This window comes from Thalassophryne amazonica, chromosome 13 (assembly GCF_902500255.1).
Source record: "Thalassophryne amazonica chromosome 13, fThaAma1.1, whole genome shotgun sequence".
Taxonomy (NCBI): domain Eukaryota; kingdom Metazoa; phylum Chordata; class Actinopteri; order Batrachoidiformes; family Batrachoididae; genus Thalassophryne; species Thalassophryne amazonica.
In genome coordinates, this window is record NC_047115.1 from 37777761 (window position 1) to 37801077 (window position 23317).

At 42.3% G+C, this 23317-nt stretch overlaps 2 protein-coding genes across 2 annotated transcripts in view; one reads left to right on the forward strand and one right to left on the reverse strand.

Annotated features, from left to right (window-relative positions):
- Window positions 1-243: 243 nt before the first annotated feature.
- Window positions 244-13634, forward strand: si:ch211-198a12.6 (uncharacterized protein LOC563253 homolog). The gene is made up of 2 exons (XM_034184624.1): window positions 244-442; window positions 10315-13634. Exon 2 carries the CDS (start codon window positions 10430-10432, stop codon window positions 11741-11743), a length of 1314 nt encoding a protein of 437 aa, XP_034040515.1. The 5' UTR covers window positions 244-442; window positions 10315-10429; the 3' UTR covers window positions 11744-13634.
- A 2665-nt stretch (window positions 13635-16299) lies between these two features.
- Window positions 16300-23317, reverse strand: part of stox1 (storkhead box 1) — a 49029-nt gene continuing 42011 nt past the window's right edge. The window contains 6 exon segments of the mRNA XM_034184836.1: window positions 16300-16706; window positions 16708-16816; window positions 18464-18516; window positions 18518-20565; window positions 20568-21161; window positions 21622-21774. Coding sequence (XP_034040727.1) covers window positions 16662-16706; window positions 16708-16816; window positions 18464-18516; window positions 18518-20565; window positions 20568-21161; window positions 21622-21774 — 3002 coding nt within the window. The 3' untranslated portion in view covers window positions 16300-16661.

Genomic DNA, 23317 nt, shown 5'->3' on the forward strand with positions numbered 1-23317 from the left:
CAGAGGCAAATAAAAAGTCACTGTCCAAACACTTATGGACCTGACTGTAGGTATTCGTGTATCCATTCCTGAATTTAAGCATGCTTTTTGAAAGCATTTTATTAGTGTTGTTTACTAACTTTGAACATTTTTTATACCTCAGCTTCCTTGCCGTTTGTATGGTCATCCCAGGCTATAGGCGGCGATAGAGATTTGCGAGGCAGCGTGAAGACAATGTTGCTTTGGTAAAGTCTGTCGGTAGGGCTTCGTTGGCGCCAGATGAGCAGTGGCGCCAGGCTCCAGCTACACACGCAGACTCACTGAGGAAAGACAAGCTGCAGCTTGACGAGGCTCCCGCAAGCTTATAAAGCACTTTTCCAACCCTCTGTGTCAACTACACATACGATTTTTTCCTCTTTTTCCCCTCGTTGGTAATCAAACAAATACGTGACAGGATAGAAAGGTGGGTGCCATTACCGAATTTCTATCTCCTTAAACATGCGCGATCTTTATGCTTATTTCGTCGTTTCAGCAGTTCTAATGAATAATAGTTGGAGTGTGTGGATTTAAGTGCGTTATTTCTGTTTGTGAACATTGATGGCGAACTTAGAGAGGCCCTGCCTCGTACTAGTTTATGTTCTGCTTTGGGAATATATCCGACAACCACGTCGACACGCCAGAGCCTGTCCTTTTTTTGTCTTGGTTGTCATCAAGGTGGTGGTTTGGGTGTTTTTTTGCGTTATGTGTAGAATCTCTGTTTCTTGTGCTTCCGCTCCAGTGTTTGACGCTGCTGTCCAGCTGGACAGGGGGGGTTTAGCTATATTTAGCCCTGTTAGCAGAGTCGGTTAGCTGGGTTGTTAGCTGTGCGTAGCCGTAGCCAGCAGGGAGTAGCTGCTGCTACCATCAGTAGGCCGCAGTTGACGTCGTGTGTGCGGTTTGCCTGCCGCCGCCGCCTCGGTCAACAGCTTCAGCTGTGTAGCCGAGTGTCCTCACGTATTTTAGCGGTGGTATTGACTTTACTACGTTATATTTTTAGTGACCACCAACGGGCTTTTGCTGTGGGGCGTGCAGCGTCACGGATTCTACCAATATAAGATTCATTTCCCGGGCTTTTCTCCAGGCTTTTATCGCCGCTGATGGTTAGCCATCTTTGTTTCTCTTAGCCAATTAACGCTGCGGTAGGTAGATCGGTTAGCTTGCTAACTCGCTTGCCATTTAGCCAACGACCTCGTCTTCTGTCATATTTATTTTAAGTAACGCACCAGAAAGGCTGCCATTGCTGCACGGCGTGTCTGCGTAAAGTTGTGTTTTAGCCTCGTCAAGAGGTTGGGCTCGGTGCGTTTTTAAAGGGCGGAGGCTAAGCGGGCTAGTTAGCGGCAGCCATCTTAGACTTTGGCTAGCTGGAAGTGCTGCTGTGGCACAACAAGATGGCCCGTTAATTCTCTTACACGGACAGTTTCCGCGTCGCTGGCTGCATCACAAATTGTGTTGAACTACTTGATTCGAACCACCGGGTTTTTTTTTTTTTTGCATTTAAACGTGAGTAATGTGCTGTTGTAGTTCACTTTGCTTGTTTGCTGCTCGCTGTGTAGCTAGTTAGCTGGCTATATCGTGATCACATTAGCGGCTAACAATGCTGCGTGTCGTTAACCAGCTAACTAGCGGCTACCGTGGCTATTTGTAGCCGCCACCTAGAGCCAGCAAGAGTTCGGTGTTTAATGCCCGAAACTTTGGTTTTTAGATGTCGCTGGAAGTAAAATTCGAGAACATGTTTTGGCGTACTGCGTGGTTGTCTGCACGCTGTAGGCCGCAGATAAGTTGGCGTGTGGTTAGGGATCATAATTCAGAACTTGGTCGTGATGGGGTACAGTTTTTTTTTTTTTCTGAAATAATCAGCTAATGAAACAAATCTCATTGTGTACACCAACATGGCTAGCAAAAATTAGTAGGATTGATTGAAACACTGCTGCTTCTCAGTTAGATTTTTACCTGGTTTAAAGTGTGTGTAAGTGTATATTTATGTAATGTGAAAATTCATCAGCTTGGTTAAGTTTTTAGGGGAGTGGTTTGTTGTGATGTTAACTTTATTCACAAAGAAATATTTGCATTTGACCATTGTACCAGTCACTTTCCTTGTTATTTTGCAATTTCTGATAAAGCACTGAGATTCTTAAGGCTCCTTGACACTTGCACAAATGTGAACCCTGCACTGATGTGCAATCTTGCATGCCAGTGCGCAAATTTTTTTGAAATGTTCAATATTTCTGGTACACACGTTTCATGCCACTTTCGTGAACTGGTCATGAACATTGCGCAACCTATTTGAAAACGCTGTATCATAAATTAATAAGCGGTGTTACATCTATAATAAACAATTTTACAGATACATTATCTGACTCATAAGAAGGAATGAAAATGCAACTGATTACCAATCCATTACAATCTATTATAAATACCTTTGAGACAAGATTCCAAATGTGTTCACCACCACACTTCTGGGAGGGATGACAGAATGATTTCACCAGCCAAGTTCCAAGAACAAATGCGTCATTGGCTATGGAATGACCCGGGACTGTTGAGCTCTGACGTAACGCATCATGTGATAAATTTGTTTGTGTCCAAACACAACACTTACGGTTATGTAAACTGACTAAATTCGTTTCATAATGGTCGGTACAGTCGCTACAGCGTCAAGAATCAAAACAAAAAGGCCAGGGTAGGGGGCCCAACTGATCAGTTGTAGCCACTTCTGTTGTTTATCATCGGCTGGGAATCTATAAAACAACAGCTCCGGTAATGTTTCCGACTTATTGACTCGGTCGCACATCCGGGAACTCTGCTTGTGAGGTCTTAGCAACGTGCTTAGCAGTGCCGGCTGGGTGTGTAAACGATCCATATTGGAAAGTGTAAATTTATTTTATTTTTCCCTTCATTTTTCTGGCCGTTGTATGGGTATCATTTTTCCATCGTCCAGCTTTGTGTTGGTACGGATGAGATGCCAGTGCTGCTGCTAATTTGGTTTTTATGTAGCTCCCTGACAAAATGATCTAAACTGAATAGTTGAAGGCCACACTAAGATCCCAACAACAGAAATGTAAAGAAATTCAAACAAATTACTTAATCTGGAATAGAAGAACAAATACCACTCCCACATACATATTGTATCTCTATGGTAAAATACGCTGGCAGCAGCAGAGTTTCACACCAGTGCGGAATTAAACTGGCAGTGAGGTGATTGCGATCAAGTCAGTTGACACATTCTGGTACACAACACTGTGGCTTATTTGCGATGCTTTACTTTGAAAGAAGCTCAGGTGATGCCAGCGACCACAAACAGCTGACAAAGCTCGCTTTTTTTGTTTTGACTCGGAACACCTAACCGAATGGCACAGGCGTTATTTTATATAGCGTGGTGTCAAGCGAGGCAGGTTGAGTTGATGAATTGCACAGCAGTACAGGGATCAAATTTGTGCAAGTGTCAAGGTGGCTTTGCTGTCAGATGAGATGGCATGAGATGCTAACCAGTGAGCTGAGGTGGCAGCTAGTCTTTTTTTACTTAGTCTCTTCAAGTGATCATTTGCTGGTACTGAAATTACTTTACATTGAACAAACTTAATACTAGGTTGTGCTATATGGGTGGCTACTTTGGAGTAGTGGGCATAGACTGGTTGTCTGCCTGGTTGGTTGCCATCTACTGCCCAAAGTGGTTCCATAATGTGCGGGTGACATGGGCACCAACACATGCTCCTTGTCCTGCCTCTACGCCACCACATAGTTGCAATGGAACAGTCAAGCTGTGCCTGTAGTGGGATTTCAGTTTTAATTCCAGGCTTTAACAAGATCACTGCATGAACCATTTGGGAATTATATCCAGTTTTTATACAGATTCTCTCCATTTTCAGGGGCCATATGCAGGTTGTCAACCTAAATAAATACAAGGATTAATAATACAAATCATCACTTTTGCAGTGAATGTTTTTCATAAGCTGTAAGAAATACAGGTGTTATTTCCTGACTGTATGGGAAATGTTTGGAGTCAGCACTTCACAAAAACTGAGTGACCATCCAAATGGAGAGACGTCACCAAGACACATTGTGGAGTTAGAGGCTTCTGAGGGTGCATATGGGGGAACTGGGCATGGTGCAACTTTTGCCTCTTACAGCTTTATGGTAAAGTGGAAACAGTAGGATTTTAATGCAAGAAAACTGATTAAATAGTGGGGTGTTGTTTTTTTCCTTCTTTTAAGAAATCCTCTGCGTCACTCGGTCCTGCAGCTGTGTAACTGCTGAGGCAACAGACAGAAGCTGCACTATGAACAATTTCTGCCGTCACAGCACAGAAAACCTGTAACTCCAAGAGTCGTCAGGGGTGTGGGGTTACTGAAGTACATGCACTCAGCATATATGGGTGATTCTTAGACTACGGGCACTTATGTCCTTTGATCATATTGTATGAAAATAGAAAAAAGGGGAAAATTTGACACTTTTATAGTTATCTTTACAATGGAAAGTGTGTTAAGAAATTTGTTCTAGTAGTCTATGATGACTTTTTCACCTTTTTTCAGCATCATTATATGCAAATATTGCCATTTTGTGCTTGTCCCACACCCAGAACTTTTGATCTTCAATGATAAAAATGAATGGTAAACGTTTTTTCTAATGTTTTTAAAATATCTCTGAATAAAATATCAGTAAAATAATCAAAAAATAATTGGGGTATTCAATGTCATACACCTGTTGTGATTTTTTTTTAAACAAAATGTAGTTGTCCCACACTATTGCTGTAATTTCCACCACAACGCTGTAATGTCCCTTTAAACAGTTTGTATGAAAGATTGTTTGGGTAGTTTCTATGGAGATAAACAGTGACATCAGAGCACATGTATATAGCGCCAAATCACAACAAACAGTTGCCCCAGGGCGCTTTATATTGTAAGGCAATGGTGTGGTGGAAATTACATTTACAAGGCCAATGGTGCCTGTTGTTAAAGAATCACCCATATACAGTAGTGTTCAGAATAATGGTAGTGCTATGTGACTAAAGATTAATCCAGGTTTTGAGTATATTTCTTGTTACATGGGAAACAAGGTACCAGTAGAGTCTCACAAATCCAACAAGACCAAGCATTCATGATTTGCACACTCTTAAGGCTATGAAATTGGGTTATTACTAAAAAAAAAAAGGTATAAAAGGGGGTTGTTCACACTAATAGTAGATGTGGCATTCAGTCAGTGAGTTCGTCAGTTTTGTGGAACAAACAGGTGTGAATCGGATGTCCCCTATTTAAGATGATGAAGCAGCACCTGTTGAACATGCTTTTTCTCTTTGAAAAGCCTGAGGAAAATGGGACGTTCAAGGACATTGTTCAGAAGAACAGCGTAGTTTGATTAAAAAAAGTTGATTGGAGAGGGGAAAACTATACGCAGGTGCAAAAAATTATAGGCTATTCATCTACGATGATCTCCAATGCTTTAAAATGGACAAAAAAAAAAAGACGCTTGGAAGAAAATGGAAAACAACCATCAAAATGGATAGAAGAATAACCAGAATTAGGGGTGTCGGAAAAAATCGATTCACGTCCAAATCGCGATTCTTATTTATTACGATTCTGAATCGATCCAAAATGTCAAAATCGATTTTTAAAAAGCTTTTTTTAAAACATTTTCTTGCTTACTCGCTGCGTGTACTGTTTGTCAGGCAATGGCTTCCGTACTACAGCGTCCCCGCGAGGGGGGTGGTCCGCCGTGCTTCACTCGTGAGCTGCAGAGTTCAGTGGCTGTAGCGTAGCATGGCGGAAGAAGAGCTAATTCAGCCAGCACCGTCTTTGCTGAAGGCAAATGTTTGGGCGCATTTTGGATTTTATTATTTGCTGCGTAAGAAGGAGCTTGACATGAATTGTGCAGTGTGCAAAATCTGCAAAATGAAAATCAAGTACTTCGGAAACACTTCAAATCCGCAATCCCACATGCTATGCTATCACCCGGAGCTAAAAGAGTGGAGCAGCGGTCTCTGCCGACTACTGACCAGCGCTTCGCTAAACTGCCAGCCAGCTCAGAACAAGCAAAGCAGATAAGTAAATTTACATCTAGAATCACTTGATTAACCTTGTAAAGCTGTATTTTCTTAAACATAAACATTTTTAAGTAATATAACTATTTCTCAGAGCTCTTTGAATCAAAAATCGATTCTGAATCGAATCGTCACCCCAAGAATCGGAATCGAATTGAATTGTGAGTTGTTGTACGATTCACATCCCTAACCAGAATGGCAAAGGCTCACCCATTGATCAGCTCCAGGATGATCAAAGACAGTCTGGAGTTACCTGTAAGTGCTGTGACAGACGCCTGTTTGAAGCTAATTTATTTGCAAGAATCCCCCCGCAAAATCCCTCTGTTAAATAAAAGACATGCAGAAGAGGTTACAATTTACCAGAGAACACATCAACTGGCCTAAAGAGAAATGGAGGAATGTTTTGTGGACTGATGAGAGTAAAATTGTTCTTTTTGGGTCCAAGGGCCGCAGACAGTTTGTGAGACGACCCCCAAACTCTGAATTCAAGCCACAGTTCACATTGAAGGTAGTGAAGCATGGTGGTGCAAGCATCATGATATGGGCATGTTTCTCCTACTATGGTGTTGGGCCTATATATCGCATACCAGGTATCATGGATCAGTTTGGATATGTCAAAATACTTGAAGAGGGCATGTTGCCTTATGCTGAAGAGGACATGCCCTTGAAATGGGTGTTTCAACATGACAATGACCCCAAGCACACTAGTAAACGAGCAAAGTCTTGGTTCCAAACCAACAAAATGAATGCCTCGCAGATGTGAAGCAAAAAGCAGTTTGATCATAATAGTTTTGAGTTTGTAGTGTCAACAGCAGATGCTACTATTATTGTGAACACCCCTTTTCTACTTTTTTTTTTTTACCAATAGCCCAATTTCATAGCCTTAAGAGTGTGCATATCATGAATGCTTGGCCTTGTTGGATTTGTGAGAATCTTCTGAATCTAGTGGTACCTTGTTTCCCATGTAACAATAAGAAATATACTCAAAACCTGGATTAATCTTTTTATTCACATAGCACTACTATTATTCTGAACACTACTGTATGTACAAACACTCATTTTTTTCACTCTCAAAGCCCTGCTGCATTTGGGAATATCTTATGCAAGTTTAATAAATCTAATTTTCAATATAGTGTGTAAACCATTTGCCTCATTCATCAAGCTCCTCAGTCATTACTGCATTTTGATGTTTGCAGTGGCCACTTGACTGCAGCTTTGCCACTGCTATCCATGTCTGTGAGATCAGTGCTTTCAGTTGAAGGTGTAGTAAAATTGGACATTGGTCAGATGACATAAAAGAAGGGCCTTTTATTGTCACTGTATGTATGTGCATGCAAAATTTATCCTCTACATTTAACCTATCCTAATTACAGTTAGACACAATCCAACCACTAGGAGCATGAATCCATGCAGTTGGTGAATCTGAAACTGAGTGATCCTTGAACTTTGGGTGTTCTTTAATATGAAAAATATTTAAGTGAAGTTTTTATTTTATGTAGTCATTTTTATATCATTCTTGTTATAACCATTGTGTATGACTAAGTTTGAGTTGCCTGTACGGAAAATACATGAGTGGAGTCAAAGTAAACATGATTGTTCTGTTCACATTTGAAAGTACACAAAATTGTCCATTACTGTAAAAACCTTAGTGTTGGTGAAACTACCCTCTAAAATATAAACCTAGGGGTAAAGCTACCCTCTGTAGTACAATTCCAGAAAGAACACTGGGTGTCTTGGTAGCTTCTTTTACTAGTCTTTACTAGTGATGGAGTGTGTAGAAAAATTATCTAACTGTTGAGAAGCAGCACAATCCTGACAATGAGTGACCCAGGAGAAAAAATGAGAATGTAGTTGTAGATGGCATATAGTGTTTTTACTGTAATTGTTACTTTTTACATGCAAACGCAGTACAGAAAGATCCAGGCGGGAAGCGATCCTATGACCTTTAGCAGTGCTCAACAATAAGTCATTGTGCTGCCTTTGAATATTCTTTACAAATAGAGCTTGCTATGTTGTGAAAATTAGTTTGATTCAATTATTAGTCGTATTGAACAATACACAGAACAATAAATCTCTCATCACTTATGTTGTGGTCGTGTTAAAGATGTGTACAGAGTTACTGTTCAGACCAATTGCATTTTGAATGAATTCTGTTTTACATGGAACCCTTCATCAAACATAGCTACTATCTTAAGTAGAGGTGGGGCAATATGTCGACGTCATCAGTGACGTCGACGCAAAAAAATGCGTTGACGCAAAATTTGCATGCCGACGTGTCGGCGGATCAACAACAAAGATGGCGGCCCCGGAGAGTTGTGGTAGCAGTGCAGTGAGTGGCTCTTCTGAGTTTCTAAAAAGCAAAGCACGTACCCTACAATACCTTGTCTACACCTAGTGTTTTAGGCTACTGTTGATTTTCTGTGTAATTATGTAGTCGTTTACTGAATGTCTGAAATGATAACATTACGCTTAGGGATGGGTATCAAGAACCAGTTCCTTTCAGGTATCGTTAAGAAATGATTCGATCCACCGACATCAATAAGCTTTTTGCTTAATGATTCTGTTATCGGTCCTTCAGAGTGGCCGTTATTTTGGGGGATGTTTGTCAGGAAAATGATGATTTCTCTACATTGATTACAGACCCTGCAGCAGGTCTGTAATCAACTTTTTGCAGCGCGGCTTTGCTTTGAACCTTGAACCAATCGAAGCAGTGGTTCGCAGATTGAAACAGTGCTTCTATCTATTGCTTCGTGTATTTTAAAACCCTATAGAGCATACATCTGGAGTATTATTTACCTTTTTATGTTAAACCGACCTGTTATGGTCTTCTGAAACAGTTGATGTATTTTATAACTTAAAAACGGGAGCGACGCTAACGCGTTAGCATGTCTATGGCATTTTCAAAGTTAAAAGTTATCTTTGAGCAGTTGCAGCTGTCATCACATTCGGGTGCATTTGTTTTCAAATTGTAATTTTTTTTATTTTTGTTTATATATTAATAATCTAATGATTATTATATACTTATATACAATTTTAGAGAGAGACAAAAAGAACCTGAATAGAAACACAACAGAAAACATAAATGAACAGTGAACATACAGAAATAAATACATACAGAAATAAATGTTTCCTGTGAACACGTAGTGACTCTTACACCTCCATTTTATCCCTCTTATTTAAGTTTAATGAGTTTGTTTCAGTCAAACCATATTTTAATTTAATTTCTTCAGTGATTTCCTCCAGAACTATCTGCCAAGCTAGAAAACTGCTGCATCCTAGTAAGAGCAGAATACTATTGGAATGAATTTGAATAAGGAAAGTTGTTTTTGTTTTTTCTTTTTTTCTCTCACCTAAATGGATGCTGCACTCACTCCAGTTTATCGTCTGGAATAGTCCCAGATTGCATTTCAGAGCTTCTAGAATTCAAACATTCGCGGCGGTGCCGCATGGCGCACAGCAACGCCGTGATGAAGCCTCACGGGACATGTTCTGGCATGTCCAGGCACATCCACAATTTCTCGGATAATCACTCGATGGAAAAACCACCGACAGCTGTCTGAACGCCATCTCAAAGACGTCCTGTGAGACCAAAACGGAGGTGGTTTTGTCTCGCTCTAGTAGCGAATCCATCGCGACGCGCGAAGCCTCCGCTCGGCTTTCCGTGACAAAATCTCTTGTTTAAAGTGAAATCTGCCGGAAAATGGTTGATGTCCAGCTCTTGTGATAACCAGAGAAATGGCACACGATGGTCACGGATCCAGACAGCCATCCGTTTAGAAATGAAATGGTTGTTCAGCCTGTTGATGGCGGCTTCGGTGCGCAGCGCGCCCCACAGCCGCTGGGGGCCGTCCTTAAAGCAACATTAACACTCTTATTCTCTACCAAGCCCGTAACATTTTCACCGAAAGCCAGATAAATTTTTCTAATGGTTTCCAGCTGCCAGTCTAACAGTTTCTGAAAAAATTCTGATGGAAAAAAAAGCCCAAATCATTCCGCCATTTCCTGCCAATGAAACAATGAGGGGGCTGAACCACTCCTCACTCAGAGCCTGCTCACAGGCGAATGACGCAACCGACAGGCGTGGAAAAACTCACGCATGCGCACGAGGGTTCAAGCTTGTCTGACGCAGTCACACGTGATTCAAATCCATATGGTTTTTAAAAAAATAATAAGGTCGGATACGTTTCTAATAGACCTCGTAATTACATGTAGCAATCCTTTTCTAGTTTTTACTAACTTTTTTATTTTGTTTGTATTTTGTACAGATCTACTCACTGACTAGAGACCCTGCACCATAAAACAAAACCTTTACATCCCCGATTCTTTCTTGAGTCACTGTCCGGCTTTAAAACGGAGGTCGTGGGGTTGGAGTGTGTTCTCATGGCGGAGTCAGAGACTGAATGTGACACACCCGGCCTTGACACGCTTGGGTCGGAGTGTGTCATAGCCCACAGCCATGTCGACCTTCACTATGGAGCAGAAACAGAGATCATGACAGAGGAAAAGCGTGGGTTGGAGCTAGAGATCCATGGCTCTGACTTAAAGATCCAGGGACTTGGGACAGACCTTGGAGCCGTGGCTTGTGTTGATGCCATTGTAGAGACGGACCATGATTACATCAAGGTAGAACATGGTGAGATGCACTGTTTTACAGGAGCAGAGATCAAGACCACAGGAAATGAGACTCTACTGGGAGAGGTGCTGCTTAAGACGGAAACCGAGCATGTTGTAAAAGTGGAGTCTGATCACGGAGGAGAGTTGACAGTTGAGTCTGAGAATGGCGTTATCATACACGAAGCTCATGGCCTACAATGCAATGAGTGCGGAGAGATTTTTGGCAGCATAGGTGATCTTCATCAACACTTTGAGATCCATAAGGACCTTAACCCTTACATCTGTGTCCACTGTGGCGAGAGCTTTGCTGTGGAGGCCAGTCTCAAGCAGCACATGAAGATTCACATGAAAGAAAAGCCCTATGTTCCCCCTGGAGTTGAAATCATGGGCAAAGATGTTATCGACGCGTTCAGTCTCAAATCTCATCAGATGATCCATTTGCCTGACAAGCCACATAGATGTTCAGAGTGTGGCAAGAGCTTTGCAGCTGCCATCACCCTAAGAGAACACATGAAACTACATTCGGAGGACAAGCCCTACAAGTGCACTCAGTGCAGGAAGAGCTTTGTCCGTAGACGGCATTTGAAGAAGCATCAGGAGGTCCATGCACGTGAGAAACCGTACACCTGTGGCCAGTGTGGCAAAGGCTTTGCTACAACTTCCAACCTGAAGCAGCACCAGAAGACCCACAGTGCTGCCATTTCAGTAACACTGGGAGACAAACCCCACCGATGTGTTGAATGTGGAAAGTGTTTTGCTGCGGCAGCCACTCTGAGGGAGCACCAGAGGGTCCATTCGGGTGAGAAGCCATACAAATGCAATATGTGCAGGAAGAGTTTTGTCCGCAAGCGCCATCTGAAGAAGCACCAGCAGGTTCACGCTGGAGGGAAGCCCTATACCTGCAGACATTGCAACAAGGGCTTCAACCACTCCTCTTCGCTTTCACGCCACAACAAGACGCACCTGCAGAACCCAGTGTTTACTCAAGCACAGCCTGGCAAACCTCTAACCTATGTTCCTCCCATGAAGCAGAGGGTGCACCAGGAGGGAGACAAGCCCTACATGTGTCATCCACTGTGACAAGGGCTTCAATCATTCTTCTTCCCTGTCCCGGCACCAAAGAGTCCACTCTGACGGAAAGAGTTACACCTGTGGTCACTGTGGCAAGAGGTTCAATAACACCACCTCACTTAGTAGGCATCAGAGAGTTCACCTGGAGAAACAGCAACAGCCACCACAGTCACCACAGCCGCAGCAGTCGCCGCAGCAGTCCCCGCAGCAGTTTAGCCCCATCTCCCCAGGGAAGGGATTCCCTAACAATGCCTTCCCAAAACAGCACATCCTTGCCATGGAAAAACCATACAGGTGCTCCCAGTGCGGAAAAGGCTTTAACCATTCATCTTCCCTCTCCAGACATCATAGGATCCATGTAAACCAGTGAGGCTCCCGAGTCATGTACACGTCCCTGCTGTTGTCTTCTACTAATAGCCCAAACCTTACTACACACCACCACAGGAAATGCCACTACATTCTCCACAAACTAGTGGTCCACTCAAGCAGAAATGAACAGTAACATGTTTTACTCAGAAGGAAGAGGCGTGGCCGGCACTGTGTACTTGGACTTTGTGTTCAATTTGAAGATGTGATAATAGCTTGTGAAGAAGCCTCGCTTCTTGGTAGATTGTGCTCAACTTGCTCCGGGATCTGCTTTTGAGCACTTTTAAATGATAAAAAGATTTATTGATCCACACTTATACTCCACCTTCAGGTTAGCCTTTTTGACAGATGTTGGTTAATGTACCATCAGACAGTCAGCTGCACCTTATTCAAGCCATCAACACATTTGAACCAGAACTTGTCTTGTTTAATATCGTCACCCCCACAATCCATGTAAACGGATGATAAAATCCTTTGTAAATACTTAATGACTTCCTTTTATATATATATGTGTATAGGTGACTAGTGTGCTGTTCCAAAAATAAAACGCTTTGATAGTCGGACCCACTTTTGTCCCATGATTTGAATGTCAGTGATGCCAGGGAATATTGAAGATGTTGAATCTGGGCTCCATCGGACACTAGTTGTTTTGTATATTTAAGGATGTTTCTTGTATGTCAGCGATTGGTTAGTGTGGTTCCATAGACTGTACAGAGAGCAATACTGGCTGGGACCCTGGTTCTATGATCTGCACTCTAGCCATAAAAGAAAACAAAAAAAATTAACATACTGGTTAGCACGACCTGCTCTGTAATTTACTCTGTTCTTCAGCACAAAATGTATATTGAGATGCAAGGAAATGCTTTGTTTATTGCTTTGGAAGTTTAATCCAATTTACTTTGTATAGACTATAGGTTCTGCAAGTTACCACAATTTTGTTGAAAAGATTGTGTATACTTAAAAATAAATTAAAATAACTCATGAGAAGTTAGATTTCACAGGACTAAGGTTTTCCAGATGCCAATGGATGCGCTCCATTTACTGTTCTGTGTAAAATATCTTTTACAAACTATTTTTTTAGCTTGGGTTACATGAAAGGGAATGAGAGACACAGTTTTTATGGGAGTGAACATTACGGTGAGCAATATTTTTCTCTTATTTGGGTAACAGTTGTGCTTCAAATTGTAGCATAGGTTTCTTCCTTGTGTTAGATAGGTGCCTTAATGCATGCGGTGTAGAAATGTATGCTGAGCTGTTTGAAGAGAATTTTGTTTATCAGCTCTTTTTGTTCTTATCCATACTAACTTTACATTTTAATTTGTCATACTTTTTTGCATTCTTGTATATTGCCATGTGTTACACTGTTACAACCATATTGTCTTTATTTTCCCCCTTAATTTTTGTCAATAGCCTCACTGTAAAAGAGGGAAAGTGTAAGTGATCCATATGGGCTTCTCTTAAGGGCAGTTCTGTAACATCTCCCAGTTTCTGAGTGGCAAATACATGGATAAATAAAGGTTGTTGGCTCTCTGTGTTTGAAGTGTGATTCCTAAAGTCATTTGCTTAAATAGGAACGCCAGAAGTAGCCTTTAGGAGTGCTACAGGTAATGATTGATACTTGCACTTCCTAATATAGCCACATGGTGTCAGGCTTGTCAAATTTAAGTGGAAAGCAGCTGGTGCACGGGATGTGCAGCGTCTGTTAATGCTAATGGTATCTTAATGTTTATAACGTTCCTGCCCTTTCTACAGCAGTACCTTTTAGAACATATTTTTTGATGGTGTAATTTACCTCAAACTTAGATCTGGCTCACATACATGAGCTGCTCTAAGACGTCAGGGCTGGGTTCTTCGCTTTTACTGATAGTTTTATCCAAGGCTTTGAACCGGTTTGTGGAATGAAAATGAAAACCAGAAACCATTTTGCTAAGAACAAAAAAACCAGAAAGTGTATTTTTACCCAAGGCCAAGATATGTCTGGATATTGCGAAGGCTTTTGTCTGCTCAGCACAAGCCCAGTCCTATTATGGCCGGGGTCTTGAAATTCACAGGGAACATTCTTTGGACACAGACCTTGGACCACTTCAAAGATGGCTAACCTTAACCATTACAATGACCTGGTGAGGTTCACTTACTCTCATTTAATTATTTTGGTTGTGGGTGGGACTCCACGTCGAGTGTCATCTATCCTGTCCGGGACTCAAGAGCCAATCTCCTTGCGATCAAGGGGTTGCCATGATGATAAATTCTCCATTTTAACCAAACACTTTTAATGTGACTCACCTTTCAGAGGTGACAAGTAGTTAACTGTTAATGATTTTAGTTGCCAGTACCTAAATTAGCTGCTTAGCCCTTGATACTAAGTTCGAAATTAGTAATGCAACAATTACTTTTGTTTTTGTCCCAAGTGAAAAAAAATTTACCCCAGAACATTTAAAGTACATTCTGGATTGTAAAACATTCTTAATCCCTCTTTGGGTCACCATTTCATCACAATCTGAACGACTGGGGGTAATTTTCCAGTCACCAAATCTTGTGCTGAAGACGAAAGTGGAGTGCAGAGGAATTTGGCAGCCTCCAGAAGCAGACCCAGTGATGGGAGAGGGTGGAGTGGGTTTATCTGCAGGTCTTGCAGCACCAATCAATACCTTGAGTTCACTGCTGCGGTGGCCAACAGATCAGACTGCTGCTGTGCTGGACAGCAGTCAGGGGTCAATGTTCATAATGACTGAAAAATATCTCAGCACAACTTCTTCCATGAGCCAGGTAACTTTTTCCAATACCCCAAGCCAATTTATGGCTGGTTTCACAGTTCTTTACATCATCATAAAAGTTTTCCTTTCGCATGTTAGCAAAATATGAGGGATCATTGCATGCAATTAAAAACTGAAATTTCTGGTAATTTTCTTTAAAAAAAAAAAGTTGACGGGAGTCAAGCAGGCGTCTCTGAGTATTAATTCTGGTCTGTGCTCTGAAAGTTAAAACAGGCATTTCTGTCCATTTTCAGGACAACTAAAAAAAATTTCAGTTGAACTAAAGAAAAGCTAAAGGTCTTTGAGAAAGACCAGAATCTCCTCTGTGATCTTAGTGAATTTTGTCATTTGTGGCTGTTACCATGGTAATGCTTCAGTTTTGGACAAATATCCATTAAAGCTCTGGTGTGTAGGATTCAGGGGCATTTAATGGAATGGAATATAGCATTCATAACCATCCATTCATGAGCTTCCAATGAGCCCTTCCTATCTACATATCCTCACCGTGACCACCATATTTCACTGCATCCAAAGTAATATATAACCTCTTTGGGTAGAAAGGTGAAGAAGAGAGTGCAGGCCGGGTGGAGTGGGTGGGTAACGGAAGCAGCCAAAGGAAGAAGACCAAAATATTTCACTGCCATGTTGATACAGTTGCCCAAAAGGGACACACTGTCCACGAATTTTGCAGCACACCTGTTAGACAAACACATTTCAAGGATTCAAAAGAATTTTATTGTCATATGCACAAAGGTACATGTTCCCTGCACAATGAAATGTGATTACTGCATTTAACCCATCCTAATTGCCAGTTAGGAGCAGAAGTCGCCTTTAGACGCCCGGGGACCAGCTCCAGATGTATGTCCTGCCTTAGGTCAACAGCAGGGCTGAGCAAACCAAGACCGGCCTCATGACGACAAACAACACACACAACACACTTAAGCCGGCCCGGTACATGAACACATAAAAAGCACACACAAGGTAAGACTTGATAACCCTCATTTTTGTGAAAGGTGGATCATACGTTGCCAAAAAAGTGAAAACATGACATGAAGGGGAAACAAACTCGTGACCCGCAACGTCTTAATGCAACCTGCATCCTCACCACTAGATGACACCAAATCCTGAACACTGGCTTTGAAGGCTTTAGGAAGTTGTATCTGACTCCAAAAGTAACACTGTACGTTGAGTGATTCCTGAGATGTTGCAAAACATCCATGGAAGCACACGTGAATGCACAAACCGGCGGCATCTAGTGCATTTTAGATTATTTTTATTTATTCATTTCAGGTTTTGGCTTTGTTAATGACTTCAGTCAGTAAATTACAGAGGCTCATAGTAGATGAGGCAGATTGGTGCAGAGGTCCGGGAGGTGGAACTAGAGTTCATATTTGTTGGTGTTGAACTGACTATTCCTTCATGGGAAACAAATAAGAGGAAAACCTCAGTGGTAGACATATACAGTTTTATTTGTGATAATTCAATAAATGAAAAGTAAAAAGAAATTGTGTGATATAAATTGCTGTTAGGAACTTTTTGAATCTCTAAAAGCATGCAGAGAAAAATGTACATTTGCACTGTAGGTCATGAATTAATATTAGCATAGCCCCTTCAGAATCATTTACAAACAAACAAAATACAAAATGTACAATGTGTACACATTCTTATGCAATAACAGGTACTAAGACATGGGTGTAAGCATCAGAATCCTTCTTACTGCACATGTTTTTGTGAGCTGCATAGAACTGGAGATTCAAGTACTTGGTTTTAGCATCTTCATGCTGATCAGTTGGAACATCTGTGTCACCTCATACATTCATGACCGGAGTAAGCTGCAGCAGGGAACTCTGTGGGTCTGATGGTGCTACTCTTAGAATGCAGTTTCTCCAGGTTTTGCAGGAAACCTCTTCTCTTGAGACCTTCCAGAATCACAGTGTTGCTGGAGGCCAAACTGACACGGGTCCTACAGAGGGAGGGGAGGTGGATATCTTCTGTAAATATGCCTTTTTCAATAAGGTGATGTGTTCATGCACAGCAGATTCAACATAATAATAATAAAAAAGGTCTGTTCTTCCTCTTTACTTAATGAGGATTTAAGTGCTGCACAGTAATTATACTTAATTATCAAAATGACTCCCTTCTGTTCAAATAGTGGGATGGTATAATTGTCCACAAGATGTTTGTTCAGCTTTATTGCAGTTACCTTTAAAGTAAAAACACAAATTGGACTAAAGCCAACCACAGACGTGTAACCAGAGGTTAACTAAAGTCACCATGCTGTTTATTTTAGGTGTGATAGTTAAAACACCGGCCTGTGCTATGGGATTAGGATAACTGGTTTTCTTTTACTCAGCATTAAGCTTTTCTTTGGTCTCAGTCTCTGGCAGCTCACCGTTTGTTGTGATGAACAGATGAGGACTAAGAGAGTGGCTTCAAGTTCCAGGAGTCCTTTGTTTATATCTATATTGACATATATCTTTATTTTTCATTGTAAGAGTGTTACTCCTGCATTCTCTTCTCTAAGGGCCTGCGTCCACATAGTTAATTTGTTGTTTTTTTGTTTTTTTTTAATCAGCAACAGCATCTTTTATCACTTCTTCCAAACAAAACAGACCATATGCGGTTGTATGTGGCCACCTAGTGAAAAAGCACTGCACCTAGTGTCTCTTTTTTTTCCCACAGTGTGCTGGCTTTTTTTCCGCAACTGCTCCGAGTGTTTCAACCTGAAAATCTTTCAAGCTGTCAGAAAGGTGCTGGAATCATCACTGCAGTTCCTTTTCAGGCAACCAATCAGGTTAGATAAGATTTGTCACCCTGACAACCATGAAAATGGAAGAGAAAGTTGTTTTGGCTGTCCCCGTCTGGTATTGTACGACATCACCCAAAAAATATCACAATAGAGAGAAATGTGAATCCGTGGGAACACATTGTACAGATTGTAAATGCTGCTGGTGAGTGTTGTGCTTGTGTTGTGTACATGTTGTCAGCTGCTTGTTTGCTGTTGTCATAGAATCAATGCTTTTTTTTTTTTTTTAAAGTATGAAGCACTTTCCAGAGTTTCAAAAAAACAACGTGGACATGGGTCTTAACATTGTTATGTCTTCATTACTATCCTTTGATCCTGACTGCTCACATTTGATTCTGATCTTAAATATTGATTATGAACTATGAACCTGATCTTGAGCCAAAACATTTGTTTGATCCTGATCTCTGATTTTTCAACCAAGGAAGTTGTGTTTTCATTTCCCTCCATCTGCCTGTGTTAGGAAGTGAGGGGCTGGCCCTGACCTAATCAGATTTACTAAAATAAGTCCTTTCTGATTAACAGCTCAAAGGAATAAGGATCAAAGGCAAGGTGAAAGGAATCAAGGTCAAAGATCAAAAGCAAGACCAACCCTTTCAGCAAAAGAAAAAAAAAATTAATCAACTCTGTCTTAGCCCAAGGCGTACCTCTCATTGTTCATGTTTGAGATATCTTTCTGAGTATCTAAGTAATTAACTATAGACAGAGAAACACCAAGGATAATCTCCTTGGTGGAGGTAATTAAAGAAAATCTCATAGTATCAATTTTGTATAACAATATAACTGAAAACACTGGCGGACACTCACCGAGGAGAATCTATGCCGCTGTCACCTGTGAGGCTCTGGTTTTCTCCTGTTTCCAACCGTTTCCCCCGATCCCTTCCCTCTGGCTCCAGCGGGTATGGTCAGAGCTGTTCTGTGCACCTGAGGACCTCCCCTCTGGCCACAACTCTGAAAACCCTCCTCCTGCTCTTCCTCTACCTCATTCACCCAGTGAGCAGATTCGCCATCGCCTTCATCAGTGGACTTGCGTACAGTCTCTGCATCTGATTCCATCTCACTGGCAGTATGACAGTAGTCAAAGATACTGCTGTCTGCCCCCTCAGAAGGATCAGGGCAGTCCAAGCTGAGGGTAGCCTCATGCCTTGTTTCCACATGGGTCAGTGTTCCTTGTCTGGGGTCAGGTTCACTTTGGCCACCTGGTGATCTCATCCTCTGACTGTGATGCTGGAGATTCCAGTTGGTGTCTGCCGGCTTTGTGAAGCTGAGAGGAGTTTCTCTCGGGGTGGAGGAGGAGATCAGCTCTCTGATCCCGTCTTGTATTGAGGGAACATGTGGCTGGTGGGGGATGGAATTATAATAGTGACTCTGGGGCCGCTGATACTGAAAACTAGAATCACAATTCGGGTAAACCAGTTGGGAGTCGTGGTGTTGTGTTTGATACAACTTTGCACCATCAGTAATCTCTTCGTTCAGACACAAGGAGCTGCAAGCGTCCTCGTCTTCCTCCTCATCTGCTCTCTGATAGAGCCTGTAGTCATCCTCCATAAAGCCATCAGCCTCTGTTAATAAACCAGTGTTGTCATCTTTCAGTTCTTGCCTTTCGTCCTGGGCCACGATCCTTTCCTCACTGTTACTAATAGACATGCCGGTTCTTAACTCGTGTTCCTGTGGTTCTATGTTGTCACACGCCTGATGGTGTCCAGAGAGCTCACCGGGCCTTTGAATGTTATCCCTCTGTGGGTTAGAAGGTCTGATGGAATGTGTCCCATGTAGAATGGGTTTAGGCCAGGACAGAACCGGATCATCGGTGTGGTTTGTGTCTATGACAGAGGGAGGAGCAGGGAGAACAGCATCAGTATAAGGCTGAGGTTTACACAGGTTGTCCTCTGCTGTCCTTCCTCCGCTATGGTTTGGTACAGTCTTCAACTTCGCCTCCTGAAATGAGCTGTTTTTGTCTTCTTTCTCCCACGTCCCCTTGCTGGTCTCCTCCCTCCGATGCCGGACCTTGTCTTCTATCCTCAGTGTGCTGCTCTGGGGGTAGGCTGAGCTGTAGTCTAATGGCAGCTCTCTGCTGATTTTCATGCCAGATTGGTGATGACAATCAATGGTAAATTCTCTCTCAGGCACACAATCGTACCTGTCCTCGGATGTTGGGGATTTCCCTGCACCCTCTCTATCTGCTATCAAGTCTTTTGTTCGATAGGGATCCCATGATTTAGAGCGGTGACTAGATTTGTTCTTCTTGCCTGTGCCTGAAGCCTTCCCTTCCTTCACTTCCCGTCGTCTGTGCTCTCTGGTACCAACAGTGGTCTCGGCTGTCTCTTTTGTCGGATGGAAAGGATTGTCAATGCGTTTCTTATAAAAAGCTTTCCCCTCCACAGCTACACCTTCTTCCATCCCATCTGATTCTTCTGCCAGGTTTTCCATTCTGAGCCGAGAGGGGATCGCATCCTCCTCATCTGGATAATCAATTCCACATGTGGGGGTCTTACTCTTAACCCTCTCCCTATCCTTGTCCCTTTCCCTCGTCTTTTCCCTGGAGGAGTGGCCCCTCCTCTTACTGCGAGAAGCCTTCAACACAGTTCTCCTCGCTGCCCCTGCCTTAGAGGAGTGATGATGCCTGGTTTTTTGGAAAGTGAGGATCTCTGTCGACATTCCCTTGTCTACTCCCCTGTCATCTTTATCCACACCTCTGTCCAACACCCTGTCCCCCTCCCTGTCCCTTCTCTCCTCCAGCTTCTTCATTAGGACCGTGTGACGTGTCAGGTTGTCCACAGTCAGTTCAGGATTGATGCGCTTGATGATGGCATGCTCCAGGTCACGTGGTAAATTGTTCAGGTCATCTTCATCCCTTACAGGCCACTCCTCTGGAGGGAACTGGCCTGAAAATGATGCATACTCCTTTTCGGCTTCTCTTTCTTCCCTCCATTCCTGCGGAACAGACTGAGACCAAATTTCCTGCCTGGTTTGTTGTCTTTTTCTTTGCGGCTAGTGGCATTAGTAGTGGCAGTAGTCTTGCTGATCTCACTTGCCTGACAGTCTACTGCTGTTGAAGTGGACTGATGCTGCACTGTGGGCTTATGGTCTAAAGTCCGAGGCCACTTTAAGCTCTTGCCTGTACATTCGCTTATGGAAACAGAGATGGAATGCTGGTCTGGGACATTGGATGGAGAAATATTGGGTGTTACAGTTGTTGGGGAGAGATTATTAGATGTCTGGAGAGGACCGAAGCAACTACAGGATTTGCAGTGAGCTACCGGGGGTGTCGTAGTGCTTTCCACACAGGCATCATTGCTTAAAAGGTACGTAATGGGAGGAGGTGAAGGAGGGTCATCTGCTGAGCCCGAAGTCCACCAATTCTTCTCTCGGACCATGCTGTTGGTGATGAAGTAGGTCTGTGGTGTGACAATGAAGTAGCCCTCTCCTGTGTGGTAAATCTTGCGCTCTTTGATTAGAGTGCCGAGAGCATTGTAGAGAATGTCTTGTGTGGGGATGGTTATCCCTGAGGCACAGAAAGGAGAACGGGTGATTAGCAGAGGGGACAATCTGTGTCCTGGTAGAGATCCTTAAAGGCTCATGATGAGAAATGAGACTACGGGAATCTTTTTGTTCAATTGGGGCAATATTTTCAATCCTTTAAATCTTTATACTTTGTACTGTAGCATTTAAATTAAAATGAAGTATGCTTTGGCCAACATTGACATAAAGGTGTGTGCAAAATTTCAAAGAGATGCCTCGTACCAGAATGAAGGGGAAGATGAGGAACTTGTGTGCTCCACTGGGAAAATGTTTTCACCACAATAGCTTTTAGAGTTCTGGTAGGTTGCAATGGAAACTAAGTATGCACAGGCCAACACTGAGGTAAAGCTGTGCACAAAGTTTAAAGGAGACTCGTCGTATAGGAGTAAAGATCACTTGGTATATTTAAATACACGGCTTTCAGGTCACATTTCAAAGATTACCTGGATGGGCTTTGCTCATATGATTGATGAGTGCTTCTTGGTTGACGGTGATTTGGGCGGAGTTCATGTCTGAGATGACAGAGCACAAAACCTCAGCCAAGGGAATGAACTGGGACTGAGGGACAGGAGACATCTGCACTGGCGACAGGTCACCTGAAACACATGCACGCACACAGCAGCAGATTAGTGTGGTGCAACAAGTGTACTACTGCACAACACACAAAAACACCTGGGTTAGAGAGCTCTCTCTTTCTCCCAATGCAAACAAATCAAAGTGAAGTTGACATTCCACGACTAACCACCTTCTAAATCATGACCGAGGTGGTCTGTTTATGTGCGTTATGTGAACCATGCCTGACTGCTTTTGAAATTCCATCAGTCCTTGGACAGACCACAGAATTCCATTACTCCCTCAGAAATAACCACAGGTCCGCCTGCTGGGCAGATCAGATATCCTGCCCCCCATAGCATAAGGCCCTGCACGACCATGAGGTACCCTTAGACAAACACGTTACCCAGAGTGAGTAAGAATATGAGAAAAAGTCGAAGACACTCGTTGAAACATTTTTTTTTCCTTTTCAAAAATACAATAAAATCCATTCCATGTACATTTGTCCACATCACAGTCCCACCAGTCGGTGCGATTCTGAGGCTTGATGTTGCCCTTTTGACATACAAACTGTGAGAGTCCAGGCAGAAGCCACAGCATTGTTCTTTCGAGGAAAACCATAGTGCAGAAAATAAACAATACTTCACATGGTGATACAAGCACCAAATCCAGCACAAATTCTCCTTAGACATTGCTCTTTTGAAAAAACCGACAGCCACTTGAATTTTCAATAGACGGCCATGTAAGGGTCAATTGAAGAATTACACAGGGGTTTAAATATAAAAATGGTCCAATCATATTGAAAACTATTACCACATTATTTGTCTGATCATAAAGATTCCAAAAAGGTATAGCTTAGACTATCTATGACGGAATGTCGAGGTAAAAACCTTTTAATGGTGACAAAGGTCAGTTTAAGTTTGTACAGGGGTCAAAAGTTAAAGTTGCTCCAATTTGACATGGATGACCTCTAATTTCCTGCTTTTAAACTCAGATAAAACTGAAGTTATTGTACTTGGCCCCACAAATCTTAGAAACATGGTGTCTAACCAGATCCTTACTCTGGATGGCATTACCCTGACCTCTAGTAATACTGTGAGAAATCTTGGAGTCATTTTTGATCAGGATATGTCATTCAATGCGCATATTAAACAAATATGTAGGACTGCTTTTTTGCATTTGCGCAATGTCTCTAAAATTAGAAAGGTCTTGTCTCAGAGTGATGCTGAAAAACTAATTCATGCATTTATTTCCTCTAGGCTGGACTATTGTAATTCATTATTATCAGGTTGTCCTAAAAGTTCCCTGAAAAGCCTTCAGTTAATTCAAAATGCTGCAGCTAGAGTACTGACAGGGACTAGAAGGTGAGAGCATATCTCACCCATATTGGCCTCTCTTCATTGGCTTCCTGTTAATTCTAGAATAGAATTTAAAATTCTTCTTCTTACTTATAAGGTTTTGAATAATCAGGTCCCATCTTATCTTAGGGACCTCATAGTACCATATCACCCCAATAGAGCGCTTCGCTCTCAGACTGCAGGCTTACTTGTAGTTCCTAGGGTTTGTAAGAGTAGAATGGGAGGCAGA

Excerpts from the sequence above, each read along its gene's own strand:
- si:ch211-198a12.6 (XM_034184624.1), top strand. The coding sequence starts at position 10,430 with ATGGCGGAGTCAGAGACTGAATGTGACACACCCGGCCTTGACACGCTT.